Source organism: Sinocyclocheilus anshuiensis, unplaced genomic scaffold (assembly GCF_001515605.1).
Source record: "Sinocyclocheilus anshuiensis isolate Anshui unplaced genomic scaffold, SAMN03320099.WGS_v1.1 scaffold1018, whole genome shotgun sequence".
Lineage (NCBI taxonomy): Eukaryota > Metazoa > Chordata > Actinopteri > Cypriniformes > Cyprinidae > Sinocyclocheilus > Sinocyclocheilus anshuiensis.
In genome coordinates, this window is record NW_015539893.1 from 63,645 (window position 1) to 84,645 (window position 21,001).

Below are 21,001 nucleotides of genomic sequence, written 5' to 3' on the forward strand. Positions count from 1 at the left end.
GCCGCCACTGTATGGAACATATTTTCTGCCTCATTCTGTGACAAGAAGCCACATCAGATCACAAAAGAAAGCATTTGAATGGTGTTGTGGAGTAAAAGGAGTAAAAGGGTCTCTTTTGTTAGACAAGTTTAGAAATATGAATACGAGGGAAGTTTAGCTTTAGGCATTTTAGGCATTTTCTGTTTAGCTTGGTTAACGGAAGGCTACCTGCTGCCATCAGAGCAAGTGTAATTACTGCATTCACGTGCTCGGATGCTCTCATTTCTCGAGTTGTACTTTTTAAGTCGGAATGTGAAAACAATATGGACACTCTCGTTACTACAACTATTTGTTGGATTTGTATTATTAGAGCTTTCCGACGTCCATTTTCTCAGTCGGGAAATAATTTTTCACGTGCGGTGCCGGTTAGGGGTGCTCTGATTGATCGGCTGATAATCGCTTTGGGATGATTGATCGGCGGTCTCTAAAAAGGCAGATCTAAAAAAAAACGATCTCAAGCTGATGCCTGCCGTGAGAGGTTTGGCACGACATGCAGCGGCACCGTCTCAGTCTCTGTCAGCCGCGGGTGGAATCATTATAATGCTGAAGGTGAGGTACTCCCCTTCATATTTCTTAATTACATAACTTGCAAAGTAATTTGAAAACCTTGTGTGAGACGTAATTTCACAAACAGCGTGAGTGAATCACCGCGCGCGCTCTCTCTCAATATTCGCAAATGTCTTCAAATCACCACATCACGTCTGTCTATAAGCGAGCTGCACAGTTGACACAGGAATTGTCACTTGCACAATCGAGGCAGTGTCACATCGTCACGAAATCGTCATCGTAAAGTTTATAAATTGCATTACTTTTGAATTCTTGCCAGTTTTTAACCATTCAGTGCTCGCGCGCATTATTATTTGCTTAACCACTTTAAAATGGCTTTTTGGTTGCTTTTAGTCAGAAAATGTAAAGAAAACAACATACATACAGCAAGATAATATAATTTCACTTACCTGGCCTAACACTTGAAGCAAACATCCATCCCTTCTTAAAAGTCTGTGTTAAAAGAGAGCTGCCTGTTGTGCCATTTAAGTAAGCTGACTGCTGTAGCCAATATCCAGCTTAGGCATGTTTTCCCTTTTTTTATTTTTTTTATTTGTATATATAAACTGTTTGAATGACAGCTTGGTAAATCTGTTGTCGATCAAATATTCATCGCTACTCATAAGTACTTGGTACATTATCAGCGCAGCGGGAGACGTTCAAACTAATAGCACGTAATTTACTTCTCTGTGATGATTGGTTGATATATCAGAAGGGAGGCTAGCCTCCCTTGCGAGGTTTCTTTTCTCAACACTCCTCAGCGCTGAAAGTGAACACTCGATGGTGATTGGCTATTTTTTTTTCCAACGGAGGCACGAGAGCTCAGCTCTCCCCCGGCCTCCCCCTCCCCTTCTCTATCACCTAGCGGTTGTAATTACATCAGATTCGGCACATTTGCGATAGAAAAGAAAAACTTCATTAACATGTTATGGTATTACAGCTGTGAAATTACAAACAAAAAATACACATTCTGAGACATGAACTGAAATTAATTGTGAATTTTATTAACATTAAATCGAACATGTTATGGTATTACAGCTGTGAAATTACAAACAAAAAATACACATTCTGAGACATGAACTGAAATTAATTGTGAATTTTATTAACATTTAAATCGTCTTCCTCCCATTTTCACCTCAAAATTTTGGGGAAGCTGTGCATCCCCTGCCTCCCCCGACGAGCCGCCACTGTATGGAACATATTTTCTGCCTCATTCTGTGACAAGAAGCCACATCAGATCACAAAAGAAAGCATTTGAATGGTGTTGTGGAGTAAAAGGGTTATAATGTTCTCTTTTGTTAGACAAGTTTAGAAATATGAATACGAGGGAAGTTTAGCTTTAGGCATTTTCATTTAAGCATGTTTAGCTTGGTTAACGGAAGGCTACCTGCTGCCATCAGAGCAAGTGTAATTACTGCATTCACGTGCTCGGATGCTCTCATTTCTCGAGTTGTACTTTTTAAGTCGGAATGTGAAAACAATATGGACACTCTCGTTACTACAACTATTTGTTGGATTTGTATTATTAGAGCTTTCCGACTTGAGTTCACGTGCATTTTTTTCAGTCGGGAAATTATATTTCACATGCTGTGATGCGGTGATGATGCTTCTTACATCCGTTTCAGAGAACCAGAGGACAAGTATTTCAATCGATCGCTCAGGCATGGCACCGAAATCTGCGTTCTGATTCTGTTCTAGTACATACCGGTTACATGGGTACCGGTGACATATTGGTACCGGGTTTCGGTACCCAAACCTAGCTATACCACATGTGAAACATTGGACTTTTTATTGCAAATTGAAATTCTTTATTATGGCAGGGAATGCAGTGCTTCCCAAATTTTGTTGTTGTCTTGGGTACTCTCAAAGGCCCATCAGTAGCTATGGTTCCATGATCCATCCACATATTTTAAGCAAATTTTGGGATATTGCTTAAACTGCCAAGATGCACACAAAATATTAAAACGTGCATTAAAAAAAACATTTTTTAAAATCAAATAAGACATGCAAATAAACAAAGATGTAAACAAATTTTACAGAATACATTCCTTGATGCCCAACAAGCGCACTGACTTTGCCTCAACATATCATGTGATTGGATAACTGCTCTAACAGTGCACCAATCTCATCACACACCTCAAGTGTAATTTTAATAATTTTCAAATGCCTGAGCCAAAGTCCGTCACCAAAATGATTTGGTATAATCACCTCCCATAACTGTCCCACACGATTGCATTCAGACAAACATCAGGATGGATGAAAACAGGCCTAGCTAGTCAGACACAAATACCCTTTCATCAAATCAGAGGTTTGTCCTTTCAAACAAATACAGGGCGGTTAAATTGCTGATTATTACAATTAATCACTTAAACAATCAATATTGTGGGTGGAAAAACAAACTTGGCAAGTTGCTTCCCCTCGTGCTTAAAGCAACATCTATTAGTTTATTGGTTTGAAACATTTGATCAATTGAAAGTGTTGTGAAAAAGTGAGGCTGTACCACTGCAAGTGTCATAAATTGACTTTACTAAAGTTCTGAGTCTTGGGAATAACTAATTTGTGTTTGTTGTTGTTGTTTTTTTAACCCCGCCTCAGTAACTTTCAATAACTGCGATGGAAGAACAAGAACCCTCTTTCAGTCCGTTGACAAGCGGTTTGATGTGGACACGGATGGGACTGTAACTCTGAAGAGACAAGTGACTCTTCATGAAGGCCACAAGGTGTTTTCTGTGCACGCTTGGGACTCCAGTGGCAAGAAGCACACTGTATCTGTCAAAGTTGAGCGTATCCACCATCATAAGGGGCATCACATGGATACAGCCATGAACATCTCCTCTCCAGAGGTACAAACACATTTCATGCAAGAAACTGCTGTGCAATACAGTGCAAGCCTGGCCTCTACTGGACACTTCAGATTTTATGTATGGTACTTTACCGTGGTACTTTAAATTGATGTATTTAGTTATTCATTTCTGTACATGTTTATAATTAGGATAAACGTACCAATTAAGCTCATCAATCTACATTAGGACATTTTTAGTGCACAAGATATCGGTTTCAGTACAAGAAGTTATATTAAAATATTAATCTCTCACACAATAATATTTAATTGTATTTTAAATGACAAAAGCATTTCAATTAAGATGTACATCATTAATTGAAAAAAGTCTGGATGTGCTTAATGAGTACATTTTTGTACCCTTTAAGCACACCCGTTCCCAATAAGCTCACATCTTTTATTTAAAAAAATTCTTGTTTATTTTAAACAACCTTTTTAAAGATCAAATAACACTCGTCAAAAATCAAATAACAAAACAAACCAATAAACTAGCCTCATTATGAAGCCTCTTATTAAATGGTTGTTAACTTTTTTTTTTTTTTATATTCTCTTATGCCTGGAATACACTAAACGATTTTTGCCCCGGTTTTCCATAAATTTACAGTCTGAAGAAGTTGATGCTAGTTGCCAAAGGTCAGAGCCAGTCTGCAGATTTGACTTGACTGATTCCATAGAAAATCGTGTAGTATGATGGATCACAGACTCAGATTTTTTTAGTTTCAGACTTTGATTCCATCCAGTCGGAGGAGATCAAACTTGTTTGATATTTTCAGCCAATTTTAGAACACGTTGTTTTCATTTGTCATATGTCTCCTAGCAACAATGCACACATTTCTGCTGGAGTTTGTTGTGATCGGAACAATTTGAAAGTCTGGAAATGTATGATCCTCAGTTGTTTAGTGTATGATGCCCAGTTTTCCTTTGTGACAATTTACAAAGTCAGTAAGCGAATGATGCCTGGTGTTTTAAAAATCTGTTCAAATTTTAAGTCGTGTTGTGTATTCCAGCCTTTAGTCACTTTTTTCCTGGACAGATACGACAGGTTTCTGTTGGCTCCTTCTTTGTACGGACGACATGCCTCTTTCATCTTTGTGCATGAACTATAGTTACATCTAGATTTTGTCATCTTAAAGCTGTGAAAATAAGTTATTAATTTTATAAAGATTAACTTAGTGACAACCATCAGTTAATATTTAAAGTCTGTTTATGACGTATTTACATAAGTTCAATGTGGAAGAGCTTAAAGGGAGCACACTGAGCTTAATTGGAGCAGCAACAAGTTTGAATTAATAAATATTACATGACATTTTAAAGGACAAGATTTAGCTAAATAAATAATCTAGGTCATGTATTAAGTTTAAACAATGTAATATGAACAACTATTATTGACTATCTATGAAATTATACTTTCTTATTGATAACTGAAACTGTGATTTTCATAATAGTGCACCCTTTAAGTTCACCTTACAATAATATGAAGTCTTTAAAAATTACAACAGCGTAAAACCACAGACCAGCAATAAACTGTAAATTTATAATATTATAGATTTAAAAATACAAAGCAGTAATGCCTGTGAAGTAATATATTAGTGTAGCACACAATCTTATACAGCTAGTCAGCTAACTGTGTTCTGTAGCTTCTGCGCTGTGTTGCTAAAACTATCTTTTGGATCTAACTAATTATTTCCCACATCCAAGTTCCAGGTTATAATATGCAATAAATTTTGCAGTGAGTAGTGAAACTTACACAAAATAAAGGCTTAAACATCTAAAAAAAAAAAAAAGCACATTTAAGGGGCTCCTCTTCTGGTGAAAGTTTTCAGACAGCTTTCAAAATGGCCGCCAGACAGTGTGAACACATGGATAGCCATATCTCAGTGTGCAATAGTCTGATTGACTTGAAATTTCAGGAGGTATGTAGTAACAAACAAATCAGTTGGTTAAGACACCAAGTAGGATAATACATGATTTTTTCTTTTTATAATCTGAGCTCAAAAATGGTAGTGTGCTTAATGGGTACGTGAGCTTAAAGGGTTAGTTCACCCAAAAATGAAAATTAGGCTGCGTTTTACTCACCCCCGAGGCATCCTAGGTGTATATGACTTTCTTCTTTCAGACGAATCCACTCGGAGTTATATAAAAAATTGTCTTTGATCTTTCAAGCGGTTTAATGCCACTCAGTGGGTGTTGCATTGCTTCGGTCCAAAATAACTTAAATAAAAATCACTCATCCATTAAAAAAAAGTGTTTCACACAGCTCCGGGGGTTGAACAAAGGCCTTCTGTAGCGAATCGATGCATTTTTGTAAGAAAAATATCCATATTCAAAACGTAATAATCACTTTAATGTAGCTTGCGCTCACTGTTGTAAACGGAAGCAGTTCCGGGGGAACGCATCGATTCGCTACAGAAGGCCATTGTTCACCCCCCGGAGCCGTGTGAGAGACTTTTCTTTTCTTTTTAATGGATGAGCGATTTTTATTTAAGTTCTTTTGGACTGAAGCAATACATCAACCGCTGAGTGGCATTGAACAGCTTGAAAGATCAAAGACAATTTTTAATATAACTCCGACTGGATTCGTCTGAAAGAAGAAAGTCATATACACCTAGGATGCCTCGGGGGTGAGTAAAACGCAGCCTAATTTTCATTTTTGGGTGAGCTAACCCTTTAATAGGTACGTTTACACTATTAAAGATGTTCAATTCATTGAATTTTCTATCCATACTGATGAATATTTGTTCTAGCCTATTGGTCTAAAACAAAATGCGTCTGCAGATGTTTAATTTATGCAGTGCTAAAACCTAATGCCTAGGATTTCCAACACTTTCCTGTATTCTGCTCCATTTATTATACAAATTGGAATAATGTACATCCAGCCAGGAAATGAAGAGTTCTCAAATTACCCTAAATTGGTTTATTAAATGGCGGCCCATAAATTTTACTCCCCACATATTAATACTGTTTTTACCAGAACAATTTTAGTAGTCAGTAGCTGTAATAAACGTTTTGATATTCAGAAGTTTCAAGTTGCCTTAGTCACGCACGGGAATCAGCAAATGCCAAAATGTTGTTTTTCCTGTTCACTAGTATAAAAGTGTTCCGTCTTTAATTGTAAACAAATGTTTTGTCGTTTAGTGTCTTTTACTAACACATTTATCTAATATTTTTAGATGGAATTGCCCTCTGATCAGGTTCTGACTTTTCTAAAGTCTTCAACGGGTCTGAAGAGAGCAAAGAGAGGTTGGGTTATTCCTCCAGTCAATGTACCTGAGAATAGCAGAGGACCGTTCCCAATGAAGCTGGTCCAGGTGAGTGGAAATCATGAAAGGACTGTTCAGAATTAGACGGATGAGAGAGGTTTGTTTGTCATTGACTTTGTTCTCTTGTTGCTTTCTGTGTTTAGATAAAGTCCGACTATGCCCTGGAAACTCGAATGCAATACAGCATCACAGGTGAAGGGGCAAATCAGGACCCAAAGGGAATTTTCACTGTTGAAAGATTATCAGGGAATCTCTATGTGACTCAGCCACTCGACAGAGAAAAAAAAGCTTCATACAAAGTAAGTTGATTTTTAGTCTCTTAAACATTTAAAATCAACATTTAGTTCTTGGTGTATTTTTAAGCATTGATCACTCTTGATTCTTTGAAAACTGTCCTCTTTTCATCAGATTTATTTTCATGTGTTTGCATGAGACCTTGCATTTTAAATTTGTATATCTACTAAAGATGAAGTCAGTTTTCTTGCATATCAGTGTCTCAAAGCTAATAGACATGGACTAAAGTACTTGAAAGAAACTCATTCAGTATTTGCCCCTTAACATGCCCAAATTTATTCTAATTTCTTTAGCTTATAGCTCATGCTACAGCACTTGATGTGAATAATATAGCAGAAAAACCAATGGAAATTGTCATCAATGTGATCGACCAAAATGATAATAAGCCTGTGTTTACTCAAAATCCTTTTAATGGATATGTTCATGAAGCTGCTGGAAAAGGTAGGTGTATGGTGCAGTTTCTCAATAAAATAGCTTTTTAGCTATTTTTTTCTCTTCAAATGCCTCTGCAGCTTTTACCACCTAATTAGTCTTTATTCCCTCACCAAAGATTATGAGTTTATGACGGTCACAGCTACTGATGCAGATGACCCAGATACGAACAACGGTATAGTCAGCTATGCAATTGTCAGCCAAGAGCCACAATTTCCAAAACCGAACATGTTTGATATCAACGTTTTATCTGGAACCATTCGTGTGCGAGAATCAGACATGGACAGAGAGGTGAGAAGTGACATTTGATGAATCTCAAAGTGGTGATAAAATGACTTGATGTAAACAAACTCATCAGTTATCTTCCTTTTCAGCAATGGCCCAGATATACTTTGTTAATTGTGGCTGCTGACATGGAAGGAGATGGTTTGGCAGCCACTGGCACAGCTGTTATTACGATTACTGACAGCAATGATAACCCACCACAGTTTGAGCAAACTTTGGTAATGTATATTTATGTATTCAGAGTGTTTTACTATACCATTTATAGGTGTTTGAACTCCTTAATACTTAATGCATACCATACATCTCCTTATTTTAGCACACCGTATCCGTTCCAGAAAATAAAGTGGGGGCTGTAGTGGCTAAACTTACAGCTACTGATGAAGATGAAGTTGGATCACCTACCTGGTCAACCAAGTATCGTATTATTAGTGGTGACAAGGGTGGGTTTTTCAATGTCAGTACTGGACCCAGCCAGCTGGAGGGCATCATCACCACTGTAAAGGTACTGTGTGATGCTCATATGTTTCTTCAGTGAATTAATTGTGATGACATACCTTAGTAAAAGATGCTTTCTTTTCTATTTAGCCCCTGGACTTTGAGAAGACCAAGCAATACGTTCTGTCTGTGATTGTTGAGAACGATGATCCTTTTGTTGATTCTTTGCCCACTTCCACTGCCACAGTCACGGTGAATGTAGAAGATGTGAATGAGCCTCCCGAGTTTAATCCAAAGGAGAAGGTTATTTTCAAATCTGAAGATTCACCAATTGATACTGAATTGGTTGCTTATACAGCCACTGATCCAGACACTGGAAAATCACAGAAGATAATGTAAGTAATATAATTTATTTATTTTTTTTTATCGTTTCCTTTTCTGACTGATTTCTCTAGAGGCTACCAGGTATTATAGTGAATAAAAATCCAATAAATATAATCGCACTGATAGTATATCAGCATTGATATACTGTTCATAATTCAGACTTTTTTTTTTTTTTTTTAATCTAGAGCTGTGCAATTAATTTCGGCCTCCCAACGATTATGAAAATACAATAATCTAGAAAAATATTATTGCGCCCCTTTCCGCTTTAGTTCCTCCATAAACGCCCAATTTCACGTGCAAATCCGTAAAATCATGTAACGTAACTTTCGCAAAATGGTACGTGCTTGATTTATCAAAGTTGATTAGATTTATTCATGTTTTTAAAAGCACGAAAGAGCACTTGTTCCTCAAGAGAGCTGTTCCTCAGGAGGCTTTCTGTGCATGCGCTCGGATGGAACAGAATACGGATGTGTAAAGTCAACTTTTAGCTTAAGGTGCGCACCTAAACGGTCAAATACATGCAAAAATGTGTCAAAATGCGGCGCTTGGTGATTATTCTCACAAACCCTCGTCGGTTATGTAGTATATCAACGTAAACAGTTGAGAATGAAAATACGTGTGTAACAATAAATTGGATCTGTGCGGCTCTTAAAGTGACAGCAGGCTATATTCAATAATTTACTCACCCCCATGTCATCCAAGATGTTCATGATTTTTCCAGAAAAATCCTGGAATGTTTTCCTCAAAAACCTTAATTTCTTTTCGACTGAAAAAAGAAGGACATGAACATCTTGGATGACATTATCAGATTTATCAGAATTTTTATTCTGGAAGTGAACTAATACTTTAAAGTCTGTTTCATATATCTTTTTATAACAAGATGTATGTATGGCAATAACAACTCTTTGTACCACAGAATTTGAAGGCTGCGGATAACGATCCCACAGCACCCCCATACGACTCCCTCCTGGTGTTTGACTATGAAGGAGGAGGCTCCGATGCGGGTTCACTCAGCTCCCTCAACTCTTCCTGCTCAGGACAGGACCAAGACTATGACTTCCTCAATGAGTGGGGCCCACGCTTTAAGAAGCTGGCAGACATGTTTGGAGGAGGAGAGGATTAAGATTATTTATTTTTTCCCTCTGCGCAAGAGGCACATTGATGGTTTAAAAGTGCAAAAATATGAGACAATTTTGTACTTCAGTTTATGTTCTGGTGAATTCCATACTATGTTTAAAGTTGGAACTGGAATAATAGCACTGTTCATGCATCAGCATAAACAAAGGTTCTTTGACTTGAAGTGTTTTCTTTTTATGGGAGCAGTCTTGGGAGGAACTTGCCTTTTTTTTTCCCCTCTCTCCTCATCCCCTCTTTAAATGAAGCTCCCAACTGAAAAGGCGTTCAATATTTGCTCTGATTTGCTCAGTAGGTAAAAAGCTATAATACGGCTTAAGATGTTTGTCCAAAGCTGTGTTCCTGTATATTTTATGTAATGCTTTTTGAGAAATGAGCATTCTTTCAACATTTTGCTACCTTTTGTTAACTTTGGCATTAAAGATTGCTCTAAAGCATGAATGATACTGTAAATATACCATTTTTGAAAAGCACTAATTTTTCAAAAACTTTGTATGATATTTTTTTAGGAGTCTTATTTCTGTCCGTTTTTTCCTTCTCAGCTGCAAGGATGTTGACTTTTTTATGTATTTATTCATTTTTATTTTTTTATATATAGTTATGATTTAGGCATTGTTTTACACTGCATATTTTATTAAACAAATTACTTTTACTCTTTGTTTACAAGTGTTCGGTCTACAGCACATCTCACACTATACTCAAACATGGAATAATCTTAGTTTAACGTTTTGTTCATTTCTGAGTCAGACTGTGGTAACTTTATTTTACAGTGACCTTGTTATATACAGTATATATTACATATACTTACTATAGCAAGAACCATAAATTATGCATATGAAAGCAACTAATCCTAACTCTATAGTGAGTACATGCTTTAAAATTACAATTACTCTGTAATTATGCTGCAAAAAGGATACCAGATAAGATGTAACTAAAACTGTATCGAACAAGAATAACAGCAGGATTCAAAGTTTAGTGGTTGTTGATTGAAGCGAGAGAAGCGAGTTTTGTGTACTGAAATGGAGGTATTTGAATTTGGTATTTTCTGCAGCATAGCCTTGTAGAGCTAGTTATTGTGTTCTCTTCAAATAACTTTTCTCTTACAAGGCAGTGTAACTTCATTTCAGTCTCACTATACCTATATACAGTTGTCAGAATTATTGCCCCCCTTGGTAAATATATGCAAAGAAGGCTGTGAAAATTAATCCGCATTGTTTATCCTTTTGATTTTACATTTAAATTCACAAAAATCCATCCTTTCATTGAATTAAAACAATTGAAAGTGGTGAGGAAATTATGAAAAGTTTTTTTAGCACACCAGTGACTAGGAACATCAAATTATCCAGTCATGGCTTTTTCACAGGAGTACAAATATGAGGCAACAAAAAAGCCAAATTCCCTTAATCATCCATCATCACAAATGAGTAAAACCAAAGAATATAGTTCTGATATGCAGCAAAAGATTGTTGAGCTTTACAACTAGAGATGTTACGAATCTGCCTGTTAGAGAATGTGTCTATATTGTCTTAATCCAAGGCAAGGAGAACCGTCTCCAAGGATCACAACCGGAGAATCACAACCAAGGAATGTACTGAACTATTCGCCTACAGTGGCCTGTGTGAAACTATGATGCCTTGACCACCAGCTTGGTCAAGATTTTAAACATGAAAATGCAATGCTATATTTTAATGTGCACGAAAAAAAAGTAGTTTAGAGTTTCCTTTGAAACAATTTTCACTTAGAAATTGATAGTAGATTTCAAAAATACGAATAAAGTATTTTAAAGATAAAAATACAAGATGAGAAGTGTTGAATTAATCATGACATTTTGAAGTAGAACAATTGAAATGGTATTTAATTGTAAAACTCCAATAAGCTTTTATTTACAACTTTTTCCCCCCAGTGTATTTAAGATTGTTCTTGTAAGCTGTGGGGGTGGAAGGGACACATCAATTTTGCGCTGGGGCCCATGCAATCTCTTTCTTCCAAGGAACAACAAAAGGGCATGTTAGTGACCTTGCATGAGGATGAGAAAATGATGACTATTTAAATATTTGGGAAACAATTATCCCTTTAACAAGCTTTAAAAAACACTATAAAGCCTAAAAAAATAGAAACGTATAGAAAAATATCACACTTGATGCACATGTGAGTACACTAAGGATACACTATATGGCGATGTCGGATACAGGTGTAGACTTTCCTTTTTAATGAAATGTCTAGAATCTCTTCAGAGCATTTAGTTTATGGTTCTTTCAAATAAATAACGCTTCTATTAAGCTAGTAGTGCAGTATTTCAGTGTATTTCAGTCATGGTGTCCACTCAAAGCATTTGTAAACGTCACTCCTCCTGTAGTTGTGCATTAACACATCGCTGGCATTTATCAACAACATTCCATTATTACAATACATATTACAATAAGTCCTATCCTCCATTTCTGTCAAATTGAGATGTTGCAAAAGTCATGATGACTCTTCCAGTAAGTGAATATATGTGCAGCTGATGTGGGAATTTTGAGAGAGTAACCATGTCAGCACTGACTAATGAACAGAGGAACTAATGACAAATACAAGGCTGTAACGCAGTAAGTTACCAATTAGAAATGAGCTACAGTGTGAACTCACTCTCATACATGAGCACCACCCTCCCGAAGTTGTCTTTTTTAAAAAATATAACAAATTTATATAACAAAATATAATGAATGGATGGATAGATAACCCACACCAAATTAATATTTGTTTCCAGTTTTATTTGCAATTTTGAACGGAATTAAAATATTTGCTATACATTATTTTAGCATTTTAAATTAAAATGTTTGAAATAAAATGGGGATCCGTTGCGGAAGGAATTGGTGATAGAATAGGGAATAATTATTTTGAAACAACGAAACCCATTCAGAAGTGGAGTAGGTTGTACAGTAGGCTACTTTGTGCTTGACATTAATTAAAAGGTTCAGGGATGTTGCATTTGTTAATTTGTAACAAATATGAGAAGGTTATATGAGCAATAGGCCTATCACTCTCGTACTAGAGCGATACCGGCTCTATATCAGCATGGCTGTGATTAGGCCAGAGGCACGAGGCCGCAGGCAATCACAGCCGCTGATATAGAGCCGCTATCGCTCGAATACGAGAGTGATATTGCGTTTATACAACAGTTCGACGGAACATGTGTGTAATTAAACAAGAAACAACGGAGTGCCTAATAAAACCCTCTTTTGTTCGGAACTACTTCCTTCCGCCACGGATTCAAAGCTCAAGTTGACAGTTAAACATACGTCACTTTTAGAATTTGTATGGCATGTGCTGCTTCAGTTAGGTTATTAGTGAGAAATAATTAGGTTATAGGAGAGAAACAATGCGGCAAGACGTGCATCCAAATGAGAGAGAGAGAGACCGCGAAGCTAGACGTTTCTTCTTATATTGACTAACGTACTCTACGATTAGCTCAGTGAATAATTAAAGGGGTCATATGATGCGATTTCAATTTTTCCTTTCTCTTTGGAGTGTTACAAGCTCTTGGTGCATAAAGAAGATCTGTAAAGTTGCAAAGACTAAAGTCTCAAATCCAAAGAGATATTCTTTATAAAAGTTAAGAGTCAGCCACACCTACCTAAAACGACTCGTTCTAACACGCCCCCACATATCTACCTCACTATGTGGGAAGATTTGCATAACGCCGCCCAAATGTTCACGTAAAGAAAGAAGGTGTAACTTTTATACTCACTGTAGTATTGTTGCCGCTTTCCGCCATGTCCTGAAGACGCTGTGTGCTTCGTTGTGAACGTGAAACTACTTTGTTTGGTCTCAGATTTGAGAACCAGAACGAACTGTTGTATAAAAAAGGTTGAGACACAGCACAGAAAATAGAATTAATATATGTTAAAATAAATGTGTTACAAGACTTTCTTGTCACCCCTATGCAACTGAAAAGTTTAACATATTATGGAGTCTTTAAACGTAATTTAATTTTTACATTAAAATTAAGATTTTAGACATTTCAGTGAGGCATTTATGTTCTTGGGACGGGACAGAACAATACAATGAAGTGAAATAAACAACAAATGAGAAAGAAAATATAAGATAAACTATAAGATAAACTCAAACTTATTTAAATTAGCCTGAGAAATGTAACAAGTCATCTACGCCTCCTGATTCAATTATTATTTATATTTATTATTTAAAAAGATTTATTTACTTTTTCGTTTGTTTGTTTAGGCTAGTTATTTATTCATTTAAGCATTAAACGATTCACCATATTTTAAGCACTGAACCCTAATATTTTCACTCCTACATGTAGGCTACTGTAGCTTAAATGTCTAAAATAAGTTTGATCTAAAAGCTATTGTCTGTTTCTCAACGAGCTGTCTAATAGAAAGTGTGCGTGAAAAGAAAAGAAAAGATACTCACTGGGGAAACGTTTCATCAAAACAAAGTTTTGTTTTAATCGCACGTATGCACCTGTTTGCTGCGGAATATCGGCACAAACATGGTACATGGTTCCGCCCTCTTACACTTGTTCTTTCATTCTGATTGGTTGAGCAAGATGTCTATGATCATTTCCGTCTAGCCTGCACCTGACTCTCTCTTCTCTACTCGAGAATGTGGCGCAAAGACAACCTCCAAGCATCAGCTATTTATTCAACACACCATCTCCCACTCAGAACTCTTGCTCGTGCAGGCCTGCTAGTGTTAGTCAGGTATCAAAAGTAATTTCCTCTAAAAGACCAAAGATACGATGCCAAGGTCTTTCTTGGTGAAGAAACAGCTTACTAACAAGAAGCCTGACTATGGTGAGTTGGATTCAAAAAAACACGGTAAGTTGTACGTTTCTCGTTTATCTAGCTTGTTAATGGTTGTGAAAACTGGTTGTTCCGTAGCCTAATGCCACATATCTCTATTTGTTTGATATTTTGATTATTATTATTTTATTATATCATATTGGATTTTGTTTTCGATATTTGCATCGTAGTAATATTAAGAACATATATTGGAATTTTAAGTGCAGTTTTAATATAAATACATTCAATACTAATTTAATAAATGCTATATATATATATAGCATTTATTAAATTAGTATTACATGTATTTATATTAAAACTGCAGTTTGTTAATGTGAATGACTGGAGGGGAAGAATAAATGATTTGCATTATAAGTTAATATCATTCGGACTTTACAAATTAGTACATATTTGGAAATCATACAGTTTTTACAAAATAGTTAATATGGGCATCACTTTTAAAATGCTTATAAATGGTGCAGAAACCTTAAGATTTATAATATCTTAATACTAAATACTAAATATTGTAGAAACTTAATTTTCTGTAAAGTTGCTTTGCAAACGATTTGTATCGTGAAAAGCGCTATACAAATAAACTTGAATTGAATTGAATTGAATATTATTATTTCCCTGATTAAGACTTTTTAAAAAGTACAAATTTTACATATAGTCTTTCAATTAATATGAGATCATACAAATGCCATTCATGATTATCATACACAAATAATAATAATTTAAAAAAATGTTTCAGATGTACAGTAGTATATAGCCTGTCACTGCTTGAAATGTTTCAACTTCTTCATGATAGGCCTGCATGATCAGCTACAGATGTTCATGATGAGTAGATAATGACGAGAAACGAATGAAGACTGAGAATAGATATCACAAACGCGCCTGGAGTTTAGCAGGTGCACAATCTCTCACAAAAGAGGGACTCTTTTGTGTTAGCCCTTACTTTGGGGTTTGAAAAGTCCTATATTAGAAAAGCAGAAGAGGGATATAGTGTTCCTTAAGGATGCTTTTACCTTGCAGTCTATGGGTTTGTTCTCTACTATTGGCCCACTCATAACATCTTTACCAAAAAGTATATCTTAGAGGAAAATCGAACATAAGAACCAGTGGATTAGACCCAAGTACTTATGCGAGATAGTCCTTGTCTCTCTCTCTCTTTTTGGTGTTTTGACAGAAGACAGAATTGTCTTGGGGAACCCACTGCAAAATTAGCTCAACTAAATAGAACTTGCATTTTGTTTAACAAAGTCTTATATATATATATATATATATATATATATATATATTACATTCTCTCTCTCTCTCTCTCTCTCTCTCTCTCTGCTAGTGTTTATTGGTCAATAAAATGTGTCCATAGGAATATATCTATTACCAATTCATAAACTTTCTCCTTTATATGTAGTAATCCATTTATGGTCTGATTTGCCCGGAAAAGTAAACATTGTGGCTCTATGGTGCTGTGAGAACACAGTTCTGTTCATTTGATTCGTCAGACAAACCCAACACAGTACACAATATAATTATGTTCTCATCTCAAACATAAATGTATGTAAGTTGATTGTAATGTATTGTTTTAGTATTTTCAATAGACAACTTTTTTCAGTCAGTTAAAAGTACTAAAACTAAATTCTTAAAGCAGTCCTCAACAAACATTTATAGTGCAGAATATTAATTACGGTTTATAATATTTTCTGTATGTATGTATGTATGTTTTACTTATTTATTTGTTTCAATTTTGAAATTATATCCACATTTTTAAACTAAATAGTGGCACTGAGAAGTCAGTATGAAAATATAGTGATCCTAAGGTATATATATATATATATATATATATTAAACACCTTTCAAGTGTTTCAGAAGCATAATATTATATATTGTGTTAAATGACAGTCAGCATGAAGTAATTGGATAATTATTGGCAATAATTTATTTAGCTATTTATTTACATGTTGATATGCATGAATTCACTTTATAATAATGTCACACCATTTGACCTGATCATGTGCATTACATATCTCCACAGAAGTGATTCATATTGAACCCTCAAGCTCCAAACTCAAAATACTGCATCCCCATGTGACTCTGTTTCCTGCACCATGTCTTGGGAACTCAGCATTGAGCCCCACTCTGCAGATGAACCCCATCAATTCAGGGATCTATGTGCCTCCACAGCCCCCACGCCTGTCCATGGATGGCACATTTCTGGGTATCACTTACCCCCGACCTGTAACGTCCAGTTCCCTTCGAGACATGCAGCCTGCGCTCCCAATGCTGGAGTGTACAAAACCACAGTCCTTTCAGATTTCCCAGAGAGACCTACAAGATAATATCCCTGTGTTGCCTTTAGGACTGAGCACCACTGGCAACAGTGATGAGTGCTTTGACTGCCAGAAAGCTTTCTTGACCTTATCTACTCTGGCCAACCAGAGGCAAATTCACTGTCAGTGGCAATGCCAAAAGTACTTTAGCTGCAAGTATTGTGACAAGGAGTATGTGAGTCTAGGGGCACTAAAGATGCACATTCGGACACACACGCTGCCATGTGTGTGTAAACTGTGTGGAAAGGCTTTTTCTAGGCCCTGGCTACTTCAGGGACACATTCGCACACACACAGGTACGTTCGGAGTCTATGTACAATTTTAGGGACAATGTTGTATTTACTGCATTGGAAAGCTGTAAAATGTATTCTTAAAGGAATATGTCACTTAAAAATGAAAAATCTGTCTGTTTGTTTATTCACCCTCATGTCATTGAATCATATTTTATACTTCTGTGAAACATAAAATGAGAAGTTAGGCAGGATGTCAGTGCTACTTTTCATACGAAGAAAACATTGATTCAAAAAGCTAAATATAATGTAAGTCTATATAATGTAAATATAATGAGTCTATACAACATATGATATTACAAGTCTTATGATGTTACATGATGGCTTTATGCAATGAACAGACCAAAACATAACGCGATAGTCCAAAAATGAAGATTGTCATCATTTACTCACCCTCATGTCATTCTAAATCTGTATGCATACTGCTGAACACAAAATGCGATCTTTTAAGTAATGTTGATAACTAAATAGTTTCGGTTCCCATTAACTTTTTTCTTTTCTTTTCTCTACTTCCCCCCTCTTTCTTTCTTCGTTCTTTTTTGTCAATATAATGAAAGTCAATGGGAACCAAAAATGTTTGGTTGCCAACTTTCTTCAAAAGATCTTATTTTGTGTTCTGTATAAGAAAAGTTATCAAGGTTTGGAATGATATGAGTGTGAGTAAATGATGAATTTTCATTTTTGGGTGGACTGTCTATTTAAGTCATTTTTCACTTTTTTTGAGTTTTTCACATTTTTCTGTTGAATTATAAAAGGTTCCTTTAAACATGTTGTGTTTTTTTTTTTTTTTTTTACATCACTGACATCAAAATGCCATTGTTTTTCACATCATGTCATGGCAAATATGTGACCGCAAATGATATTGAGATTAACAGTTTAGGGGAATGTTAATAAGTTCAGTCTCTTTCTCACGCAAAGCTATTGTATTGTTTCAGAAGACTTGCAATATAGTGCACAAGTTGTATGGACCATTTTATGATACTTTTGTGGTGCTTTCTTTACTTTTTGGAGCTTAGTCATTTAAATCATCATCCACTTTCCTGTATGGAAAACAGAAGCAAGGACATTCTGTCTCACCTATTGTTTCTCCTGGAAGAAAGAATATAATACAGGGCTGGAATGACATGAGGGTAAGCACACTGAAAAAAAGGGTGTAGGATTTACTTTGAAACTATTTTCACTCTAACTTGCTAAGATATTTCATAAATAATTACAAAGAAATGGCAAGCAATACATTGAATTAAGTTAGAATCAATTAAGTCTTGAATTACTTTAGTAGAAAGACAAAAATATTCTTGTAAAACGTACTGCAGTAATGTTTTATTTACAACTCAGATAAATAATTTAAACAGTGTAAATAACAATTTCATTTTGGGTGAACTACTGCTAAAAGAAGTTTGAAAATGACACATTGTATTTTGAAAATGGATTTAAAATGAGAATAAGACCTAACTCAAATCATTTAATTATTTTAGGTGAAAAGCCATTCTCCTGCCCTCACTGCAGTCGTGCATTCGCTGACCGCTCAAATCTCCGGGCACATTTACAAACCCACTCTGAGATCAAGAAATACCAGTGCAGAAGCTGCTTTAAAACCTTCTCCAGAATATCACTCCTGACAAAGCATGAAGAGGCCGTGTGCTGCCCCATGACCTAATATGTACTAGGTTGTAGGTAGTCAGGGTAAGTTATAGTGCCAAAGTTTATCAAATCAATGTGCCTCACACAAATCAAGAGTCTGGTATATTGACTGATATACTGTATACTCTTTGAATTAATTGAACTATAAAGCGCAATATGTTGTACATTGAGTGTGTGACCTTACAAAGTTTCTAGTTGTTATAATGGTAGATGTGATGATTTTTCAGGTTATGGTTTTGTAATGGAGAAATTTCAAAGCAAACAATAAAATAATATTTTTCTAATAATGTGTCCTGTTTAGTATAATATCAACAGATGAAAAAAGTTTGAAACGACTTCTGTGTGCTTCTATGCATGCTCATTATGAGTAGGACAGATTGTTGAACTTTTGACTTCACATACCATTAAGGCCTATCCTACATCCCAGCTCACACAGTATTAATTAATATGTCTATATTCAGGGCAGCTGTGGAGAGGAAAATTATTTGATGCTAAATAAAACCTACATTTGTAATTGTGCATGGAAAAAAGCTTTGTATATATATCTGTTTATTGGCAGGTGGATGGAAGCCAGCTACATGCCATAATGGCACCATGCCAAAACTTCATTAGTGGGGGTCTTAGTCTCTGTTTTCTTTCATCTGAGAGAAGACTGCATTTGTCTAATCACTGCTGGAAAAAGAAACGTTTTCTCTGTAGAAATCCTTCTGAAATATATGCAAGTTGGGACAACAGGGCTGATTTAAAGGTGGGGCATGTATTTTTTAAATAATGCTTTACGAGTCGGGCCGAGTACCAAAACAAACTTGTAGCCAATCAGCAGTAAGAAGCGTGTCTCATGATGCAGAGGAGAGAGCGCTCAGTGCACAGGACAGACATTAGCCGAGCGACAACAGAAAGATAGAGATGGCGGATAAAAAACAAAAGAGGAAAACATCTGCCGAACAAAAGAAGGCTTACGATAAGGCAAGAAGTAGGACCCGTGCAAATATCGGATCAGCTTTCCAGCGCTGGAGAAAACTCAAGAAGCGGGAAGGCCTGCGATCGGACGCCGAGGAGGTTGCTTTGTTTCTTCTCGATAGGTGAGTAACACCGTGTCTACACAGGACACGACAGTTGTCGCGCCGCGCTGCAACAGCTAAAGTCTGTCTACACTGGACGCGACAAAGCGACCGTTAAAAATCATTTGAAATTTGTGTCAATACGTCATAAATAGAACACAGCAGCAGTTTTCTGTTGGGGATTTGTCGTGTCGCGCCGCATCCAGTGTAGACAGCATCACTGATTATAATAAGTTCTACAGAATTTTGTCGCGCCGTGCCACTCGCGTCCGGTGTAGACATGGTGTAACATTGGTTTTGCTTTAACTAATCGTTGCCTGGGTTGCGTACGTATGTGTTAGGCGGAGCTATCAAAATAGGGGCGAGACCCTTTTGGGGTAGGGGCGCATTTGTTTTGGTGATTTGAAATATCAACATTGGCTACCAGAAATCACTTACCCCATCTTTAAGTGGTACAGACAGGACAATTGGACTATGACTATGAGGACTATATTTTACATAATCAAAACAAATTCACATAAATTATTTTGTCAGTTGCTAGTTATTACAAGAAACAAGCTGAATTATGATTGTTCAACCTATATGAACATCACACACAAACATGCTCACATGAGTTGACAAGGGGGTTTCTTATATTTACAGATAAATACAGCTGCAAGCAATGATGGAGTCAAGCACCCCAGCAACAGCATCTGCACTGTCCTAAGCATGATCCAAAGAATCAAATAATAGCAGGGGTCAAGTGTGCAACTGCACATGGAACCTCTGAGCATTACATACAACCTCACTTCCTGTTTGGTATATCTGCAGTCATCTCACATTATGCAACATGTTATCATTCCCAAGGCATCTGCTGCATGGTGTGAGAAGATTCACAATAAAGTTAAAATCGGAAGGGAATGCAGGGGACCTTAAAAATGGGGAGCAGTGCATTTCTATGGGAAGCCATTCAGGAAATAATACATATGTATTGCGTGAATATGGATTGGTTCACTGGTTGAAAATATGGTTAAATGACAAATGCATTGGTTTATAATACATTATTAGTACAACCAGACATATACTGGTTTAGATACATTGGTTTGATCAAGCACACATGGGTTTGCTCCTTTATACACTGGTTTGTTCAACTAAACATTGGTGTTCTCAACTATGTATTGGTTTAGATGCATTGATTGGCTCAAGTACATACTGATCTGATCAAGTATACATTGCTTTGTTCAATTATAGATTGGTTGGATTAACTATAT

At 36.2% G+C, this 21,001-nt stretch overlaps 2 protein-coding genes across 2 annotated transcripts in view; both read left to right on the forward strand.

The window, feature by feature from the left end:
• LOC107685862 (cadherin-1-like) overlaps positions 1-10,182 on the forward strand; it is a 13,788-nt gene extending 3,606 nt beyond the window's left edge. Inside the window, exons 3-11 of the mRNA XM_016482597.1 lie at positions 3,181-3,428; positions 6,595-6,732; positions 6,828-6,983; positions 7,272-7,419; positions 7,529-7,701; positions 7,785-7,913; positions 8,012-8,197; positions 8,281-8,525; positions 9,412-10,182. Coding sequence (XP_016338083.1) covers positions 3,181-3,428; positions 6,595-6,732; positions 6,828-6,983; positions 7,272-7,419; positions 7,529-7,701; positions 7,785-7,913; positions 8,012-8,197; positions 8,281-8,525; positions 9,412-9,637 — 1,649 coding nt within the window. The 3' untranslated portion in view covers positions 9,638-10,182. The remainder of the gene's footprint in view (positions 1-3,180; positions 3,429-6,594; positions 6,733-6,827; positions 6,984-7,271; positions 7,420-7,528; positions 7,702-7,784; positions 7,914-8,011; positions 8,198-8,280; positions 8,526-9,411) is intronic.
• A 4,026-nt stretch (positions 10,183-14,208) lies between these two features.
• LOC107685850 (zinc finger protein SNAI2-like) lies at positions 14,209-18,859 on the forward strand. Its single transcript, XM_016482583.1, has 3 exons — positions 14,209-14,465; positions 16,465-17,055; positions 18,525-18,859. Exons 1-3 carry the CDS (start codon positions 14,387-14,389, stop codon positions 18,704-18,706), a joined length of 852 nt encoding a protein of 283 aa, XP_016338069.1. The 5' UTR covers positions 14,209-14,386; the 3' UTR covers positions 18,707-18,859.
• The last annotated feature ends 2,142 nt before the right edge of the window (positions 18,860-21,001 follow it).

Bases quoted from the DNA above. Each gene is read 5' to 3' on its own strand.
- LOC107685850 (XM_016482583.1), top strand. From the start codon at position 14,387: ATGCCAAGGTCTTTCTTGGTGAAGAAACAGCTTACTAACAAGAAGCCT. The intron at 14,466-16,464 runs GTAAGTTGTACG...ATATCTCCACAG, and splicing joins GTTGGATTCAAAAAAACACG to AAGTGATTCATATTGAACCC. The intron at 17,056-18,524 runs GTACGTTCGGAG...TAATTATTTTAG, and splicing joins ACACATTCGCACACACACAG to GTGAAAAGCCATTCTCCTGC.